This window comes from Cynocephalus volans, chromosome 10 (assembly GCF_027409185.1).
Source record: "Cynocephalus volans isolate mCynVol1 chromosome 10, mCynVol1.pri, whole genome shotgun sequence".
Classification (NCBI taxonomy): domain Eukaryota; kingdom Metazoa; phylum Chordata; class Mammalia; order Dermoptera; family Cynocephalidae; genus Cynocephalus; species Cynocephalus volans.
The window spans coordinates 88,659,760-88,667,455 of record NC_084469.1 but is presented as its reverse complement, the minus strand read 5'-3'; the positions used below and the strand labels follow the sequence as shown (position 1 = coordinate 88,667,455).

The window sequence follows — 7,696 nt, the reverse complement described above, 5'->3', positions numbered from 1 at the left end:
CGTGCTCCAGCTGCCTGCTCAGCACACTGAGGCAAGGTCAGATTTGAGAGCCCTCCTTTGGATCTCTCTTCAAGAACTGCCAGTGGCCATCAATTAAAAAGGAAGAAGGATCTTAAAGGTGGCCAAAGAGAGGCTTTACAAGCTTCTCTTCTTACCGGCTTTGCCTCAGTTGAGCATGAGCCGCAGAGCTAGTTCTCTCCCAGGGGACTCCCCCCATTACTCCCACTTCTCCAGCCAAATGCTGACTGTCCACGAGCGCTCTCTGACTGTGCCTCCCTTCCCCCTTGTGCACCTGCCATGGAGACTGGCTCTGCCACTCCTGGGGGCCCACCCAGATTCTCCAGCCAATTCCTACTACAGGGCTTGGGCAGGTCCCGGATACTTGTGCCTCATGCCTCTAGACACCCCTTCACTTCTGCACGTCAGGCCAGACAACCCAGAGACCCACTACTTGTCCTCTAAACCACTTCCTCTACATCCCAAGGTACTCTCTTAGACTTCAAAGGAAAAATTAGAATATGGCAGGTGAATCTTGGAAGATGCTTCAAGGTCCTCTCCTCCAAAACTATAAAGCAGGTAAGACGGGTGTCCTGTGGGTAAGTCCCTGTGGCCTCCCAGGGACTTGTAGGGTGGCCTCCGTTTTCCCAGGATTTATACGTCAGGGGATGGTAACCACAGCCAGAGGCCAGGCCTTCAGCCCCCGTGTCCTGACATTTTGTTTCATCTGTCCTGCCCTTTCTCCCCACCCTGCAGCCTCAGGTCTGCCTTGTTTCTCATCTGGTCAGCAGCCCCTCTCCACCCCTGCCAGAGTAGCCTTTCAGGAACCCAAATGGGACAACAAAGCTCCCCTGCTAAAAACTGGAGGACAAAAGCCTGTGCGATAAGCATTTCTCCTTCACTTGGGGCAGCCTTGGCCGTCACCCCAGCTCCATCGGCAGATCCAGCCTTATCTGGCTAGGCCCCTCCCTAGTGGGTCGGCCCACACTCCAGCTGGTCAAACATCTTGTCCTTTGTAACCCAAACAGGCCATGCACTCACAGCCTCTCCACCTTTGCACCCACTGTTCCCTCCTCCTAAAGAGGCCTTCCTCCCTTATCCTCCCATCAAATTCCTCAAGGAATTTGCCCACTCTTCAAGGCACAGCTCAAAGGTCCACTCCTGCATGAAGCCCTCTCTTACTCCTGTTCTAGTCCGCTCAGGCTGCTATAATGCGAGACCACTCACTGGATGGCTTCAACAGCAGATATTTATTTTTCACAGTTCTGGAGGCTGGAAGTCTGGTCAGGTTCTGGTGAGAGGTTTCCTCCCGACTTGCAGACAGCCACCTTCTCACTGTGTGTGCACATGGCCTTCCTCTCAGAAAGCAACCAATCCTATTGGATTAGGACCCTACCCTTATGGACTCATTTAAACTTAATTACTTCCTAAAAGCTCTATCTCCAAATACAGTCGCATTGAGGGTTAGGGCTTCAACACATGAATTGAGGGGTGGGGGCAACACAATTCATTCTATAGCACCTCCTCAGATAAAGCTGGTCTCTACCTCCTCCAGAGCCCCCTGCCCTACCTCATCCAGGACAGGATGTGCCTTTATCCTTCATCCCCCTGTGTGTCTCCTAACATATTTGATGAATTAATGAATGAAGTCCCATCTCCTGCTCTTTTGGGGTTTCCTCCTCTGTGAAGAGGCCCTTCTCTTCCAGTAGACTCTGTGTGATAACCTCTCTTCCCAACTGTGCCCCAAGCCTCGAGAACCAGGAGCCACTTCTCGGTCTTGTCTTGGCACTCAGCACCTTGCACAGGGCAGGCCTGGGCAGTGAATTCTGGTTCTGCTGCAGGACCTGTGGCCTTCAGGATGGGAGCCCCGCCTGAATGGGTGTCCCACTCCCTTCCTCTCTCACCCCCACATGCTCATCAGACCCTTATTGGGCAAAGTCTTATTCCCATGCTGCGGTTTCTTCTACTCATAAGAGGAGAAGTTCTTGTGTCCTGCACAGGTAACAGTGACTCCATGGATAAGGACAGGTGTCACTTTCCTCCCAGCATCTGTATATGCTAGGACCTTCAACAGAGCTTTCTTTGTTCCTACACCAGGAAAAGCCATTATTTTTAGCACTGCAGAAAAAATGAAAAATCCCTCTCGGTGTTTTTGAATTTCCTCCACAGATGCATGGTATACTAATGGGCCCCACATCTTGCCTGGAGAGCAACTCCTCAGCTTGCACCAGGTTATTTACTGAATGCATCTGCTTTTTACTCCCTTGGTCCAAAAGAATCAGGCTAAAAATATCTTGTTTATGAGCTCTGGACCGAAAATGAAGCAGTTGGGCCATTAATCATTGGAAATATGTTGAATAAGAACTTGATTAAAGCACAGTATGCGTCCCTAGACGAAGCTGATTCTTTGCTGTGACCACAGTGGAAGCGCTTCCTTGAGGGCTCTTGGGCGAGCCCTGGCGCCTTGCCAGGACTGCGAAGGCCGCCATCTGTGTGGGGGTCTTGACCTGCGCAGCAGGGCGATTCTCAGGTAGGCGCACCTTCAGCCCGCACCCAGGAGGTGTCTAGTCGTAGCGCAAAAAGTCGCGAGGAGTGGCGGGGGTAGAGGCAAGAGAGACTCGCGGGACCACGAGGCCCCATCTGCGCCCAGCTGCCCCCCACCCAGCCGCCGCGATCCCGGTAGAGAATGCAAGGGCCGCCACGTGGCTGGGTAAACGGTCTGTGGCAAGCTCCTTACGCCCGCGGCGGTGAGCGCGGAGGCGGCGCGACACTCAAGGGGCACTTGGGCTTGACACCTCGGATCCTAGGATCCCGGGGACCCGGCGCCCTGCGAACCACCCGGCAGAGTTCTCCCGGGGGGGTTCCTCGACACCCGCGCTCCCGCCGTTGGCTCTCACCTGAATGGGGTGTAGAGGGAGAAGGCAGTGGCTCCGGGCCTCGTTCACTGCGGGCCCCGCCTCGGGACCCCCATCCCGAAGTCACATTTCCCTGCTCCATCTGTGCGGCCCGCAACCCGCGCTCGCCCGGGGGTCTAGCTCGGCGGGTCCCGGGGACCCGCCCGCATGTACCGCAAGAAAAAATTGGCGGCTCTGCGCCGGCCCCGCGCGCCTAGCAACCCTCCCGCTCCGGCCCGGACAAGTAATTGAAAAGAAAGTTTCTCAGCCCGGGCGGAACGACCGGCCAGGTCCTCCAGGCTCCCGGGCTGCAGTCGCCTCCGCTCCCCACGGGGTCCTAGCGCCCTGCGCTCGGGAGTCGGTTAAACCCCGGCGTACTCGTAGAGGCAGAGCAGGGGAGAGGTGCTTCCGAGCGAAATCGGTGGGGTCGCCTGGAGATCGGAGATAGAGGACGCAGTCACCGCGCTCCGGGCCTCTCCACATGGCGGTGTGCCCCGGCCGCGCGTCGGAAACGGTACCCACCCGTCCGTCGTCCCACGTCCCCGCAGCTCTGCGCAGCAGCCTTCCAGATACGCGGGCCGGGGACAAGCCTGGTTCTAGCTTTGTAAGCGAGTCCGCGCCACAGTAGCTCAAGACCAAGACTGGCCCTCCACCAACCCTTTGCGCGGCCTCTGGATGCTCCCGGGCTCCCAGGCCGTTGGCTGGAACTGGATGCCTTGGGGAGGGGGTCCCAGCCACAGACCACGTGTGCGCGGGGGCGACAGCCCGGCCGGGGGTGGGGCACGGCTCGGCCGCCAGGGTTCTGCTTGCAGCTCAGGAGGCAGTGGGCGTTGCGCCGGGGCCTCTCTCTGCTCGCGCTGCGCTTCGGCCCCACTCACCGCCCCCTCCCGACGGGCAGGCGCTAAGACCCAGGAGGCGCCGCGCTGCCGTCTCTGGCTTGGACACTAGGGGGCGACGGCCACCCGGTATAAATGCTGGGGGCCCGCGCGGGCCTGGCCATTCGCGACCCGAAGCTGCGCGGGCGCGAGCGAGTAGGGACTCCGGGTGGGCGGCGGCAGCAGCGGCGCCCCGCGCAGGCTGGAGGCCGCCGAGGCTCGCCATGCCCGGAGAACTCTAGCTCTCCGATGGAGTCGGCCGACTTCTACGAGGCGGAGCCGCGGCCCCCGATGAGTAGCCACCTCCAGAGCCCCCCGCACGCGCCCAGCAGCTCCGCCTTCGGCTTTTCCCGGGGCGCGGGCCCCGCGCAGCCTCCGGTCCCACCTGCCGCCCCGGAGCCGCTGGGCGGCATCTGCGAACACGAGACGTCTATTGACATCAGCGCCTACATCGACCCGGCCGCCTTCAACGACGAGTTCCTGGCCGACCTGTTCCAGCACAGCCGGCAGCAGGAGAAGGCCAAGGCGGCCGCGGCCCCCGCGGGCGGCGGCGGCGGCGGCGACTTTGACTATCCGGGCGCCCCGGTGGGCCCCGGCGGCGTCGTCATGCCCGGGGGGGCTCACGGCCCCCCTCCCGGCTACGGCTGCTCGGCGGCCGGCTACCTGGACGGCAGGCTGGAACCCCTGTACGAGCGCGTCGGGGCGCCTGCCTTGCGGCCGCTGGTGATCAAGCAGGAGCCCCGCGAAGAGGACGAGGCGAAGCAGCTGGCGCTGGCCGGCCTCTTCCCCTACCAGCCGCCGCCGCCGCCGCCGCCGCCGCACTCGCACCCGCCGCCCGCGCACCTGGCAGCCCCGCACCTGCAGTTCCAGATCGCGCACTGTGGCCAGACCACCATGCACCTGCAGCCCGGCCACCCCACGCCGCCGCCCACGCCGGTGCCCAGCCCGCACCCAGCGCCCGCGCTCGGCGCCGCCGGCCTGCCGGGCTCGGGCGGCGCGCTCAAGGGGCTGGGCGCCGCTCACCCCGACCTCCGCGCGGGCGGCGGCGGCGGCGGCGGCAAGGCCAAGAAGTCGGTGGACAAGAACAGCAATGAGTACAGGGTGCGGCGCGAGCGCAACAACATCGCGGTGCGCAAGAGCCGCGACAAGGCCAAGCAGCGCAACGTGGAGACGCAACAGAAGGTGCTGGAGCTGACCAGTGACAATGACCGCCTGCGCAAGCGGGTGGAACAACTGAGCCGCGAACTGGACACGCTGCGGGGTATTTTCCGCCAGCTGCCAGAGAGCTCCTTGGTCAAGGCCATGGGCAACTGCGCGTGAGGCGCACGGCTGCAGGACCGCCCTGGGCCAGCCTCTGGCGGGGACCCGGGGAATGGTTTCGGGTCGCCGGATCTCAAGGCTGCCCGAGCCCTGCAAGCCAGGACTAGGAGATTCCGGTGCCGCCTGAAAGCCTGGCCTGCTCCGCGTGTTTCTTCCTTTCCTCTGCGCCGGACTCGGTGCGTTAAGATGACGGGGTCAGGCAGTGGTTTCTCCCTATGAGAGGGGAGAATTCTCCACCGGGCTGAGCTGGGAATCCAGCAACTCTAGTATTAAGGAATAACCTTGTGCCTTGGAAATGCAAACTCACCGCTCTGCTTCCTACCGAGTAGGGGGAGCAAATACGTGCCTTGTCATTTTAGTTTGAGGATTCCTGCCTCCTTCTCGAGGCTGCAGCAGGCCTACATAAAGAAAGGGTGCAGGCCCAAGGCAGGAGGAAGGTTCGGGGAGCCGAGATCCCGACAAGCCCCAGTCGCTCCTCAGCGCCTGTCCTGAGAGAGGAGGAAACAGGGACTAGGGGCTTTGGACCTAATTTTGTTCCCCTAGTTCTACATGAAGGTGGAGGGCCCCTAGTTCCTTTCCTCTCCTACCACCCCTCCTCCCCCAGCCTGCAACAGGCTGAGCTTCCCCAGGCAGAACTCACTGAGATGGGGGCCACCAGGTGAGCAATGGGAGCCCCCACCCCCAGTCAGACCAGAAAGCTAGGTTGTGGCTTACCTATAAGGACATGTGTTCAAGGGAGTGGTGGCCTGGTGGAAGAGGGGAACCTAGAGATCTTGTCTTGGGTGGGGGATGAAGGGACGCGGGGACCATCAGCCTTGTCTGTACCGTATGTCTCCAGCATTGCCATATGAACATGAAGCACAATCATTCCATCCCAGAGGGACCGGAGTTATGACAAGCTTTCCAAATATTTTGCTTTATCAGCCGATATCAACACTTGTATCTGGCCTCTGTGTGTCCCAGCGGTGCCTTGTGCAATATGAGTGTGCATGTCTATGCTAAACCACCATTTTATTGGGTTTTTGTTTTGTTTTGGTTTTGCTCAGATACTTGCCAAAATGAGACTCTTCGTCAGTAGCTGGGGGAAGGGTCTGAGGTTGTCTTTCCTTTTGGTTTTGGGATTGCTTTTGCTCCCGGGGGACCAATGAGGTGAGGTGGGCTCCCCTTTCCCCCCAGCTTTCCCGGGGCGGTTGTGGGCCTCGGCTCCCGTGGGCCTGGGCTGCCCACAAGCCTGTCCCCCCGGAGGCCCTGGCTCCCGGTCTGGAAGGGAGGCGGCCTCCAGCCAACACCACTGGGGCTGGGAGCAGGGAAGAACAGCTTGGTTCTCCTCTTGTGGGGAGAACATAGAGTTTCATGCTAGATGTTTTATGTATTATATCTATAATATAAACATATCAAAGTAAATTTTGGTGTCTTTTTAAAACCTGAAACAAGCTACTTCCAAGGTTTTCTGTGGGTCAGGTCACATTTGTAAATAATCACAGCCTTTTCTCTGACTGAGACCCTGATTTTCATTAACTCTCCATCCGTCTCGAGCCCCTCTTTACTTTAAGGGGTGACTTACTTCCCCCAACCAAGACAAATAAATAGCAAAAGGAGGAAAAGTCTCCAAGCTGAGAATGCCCAGAGCCTGAGGAGAGAGCTCCTGGGGTGGAGAATAGGGAGGGGACCTGGAGGGGGTCGGGGCAGAGGTCTGAGCATGGCCACTCATCTGGCCCTGGGACGAGAAGAGGGAAGAGAGGGAGCCCTCTCTTGAGGGAGAGGCCTGGCTCAGTTGCTCCAGGCCGAAGGGGCCCTTTGGCACAATCAACATCTAAATCACTCTCACTCCAGCTCTGGAGCAGCCTAGCTCACGCAGCCTCTGCCCCAGCCCTCCAGCAGGACCTTGGCAGTCAGGAAGAGGCTTCCAGTGGCAGGACCCTCCACCCCTCCCCACTTTCCCCAGGCCACGTGGCTACAACCTACCCCAGCAGTGCCTAGAAGGGCAGCCTGAAGGCCGAGCTCCTCTCCACCCAGCCCTCCACACCTGTCCTGCCCCAGCCCACCTGGGAAGGGAGGCCACAGCAGGCCAGCAGCAGGGGTCTGGTCCTGCCCCACACACCCAGCACCTACCTTCCCCTCTGTGTTTATTCTGGACAGAGCAGGAGACTGAATCGTGATGAGGCCCCCACTAAAATGATGCACCCAGCACTCCCTTATCAGCAGTGACAGCCAACCAAGGTGGGGTGGGCCCTCATCCCCGAATTAACCATGCCCACGAGGAAGCAGCCCAGGAGGCTGACGGTGCTTTCAGACTTTACCGTCTTGGAGGATGAAAGGTAAAATACTTTTTACCTCTTTTCACCACACACAAGAGTGTTTGCCGAGCAGCTTACAGTATATGTCAGTGTGGACTGGAGCATTTTTGAGAAATTACACATTCTTTTTAAATGCTGAAAGCTTTAGTTTTCATTGCCTGCTTAGTTAACTGCCCCCCCCCACTTCCCAACCCCCACCCCCGCCCCCTCTGCCCTGTGTCTTGCCGCCTCCTCACCCATGGCCGCCCTTGGCAGAGGAAAGGCCACGAGCCCGGTGAGGAGGCGGGAGCCTGCCCGCCACCCTGGGAACCAA

The 7,696-nt window shown here is 59.6% G+C and overlaps 1 protein-coding gene across 1 annotated transcript; it reads left to right on the top strand.

Annotated features, from left to right (window-relative positions):
• Nucleotides 1-4,000: 4,000 nt before the first annotated feature.
• Nucleotides 4,001-6,437, top strand: CEBPA (CCAAT enhancer binding protein alpha). The gene has a single exon (XM_063112487.1). It carries the CDS (start codon nt 4,016-4,018, stop codon nt 5,084-5,086), a length of 1,071 nt encoding a protein of 356 aa, XP_062968557.1. The 5' UTR covers nt 4,001-4,015; the 3' UTR covers nt 5,087-6,437.
• The last annotated feature ends 1,259 nt before the right edge of the window (nt 6,438-7,696 follow it).

Bases quoted from the DNA above. Each gene is read 5' to 3' on its own strand.
- CEBPA (XM_063112487.1), top strand. From the start codon at position 4,016: ATGGAGTCGGCCGACTTCTACGAGGCGGAGCCGCGGCCCCCGATGAGT.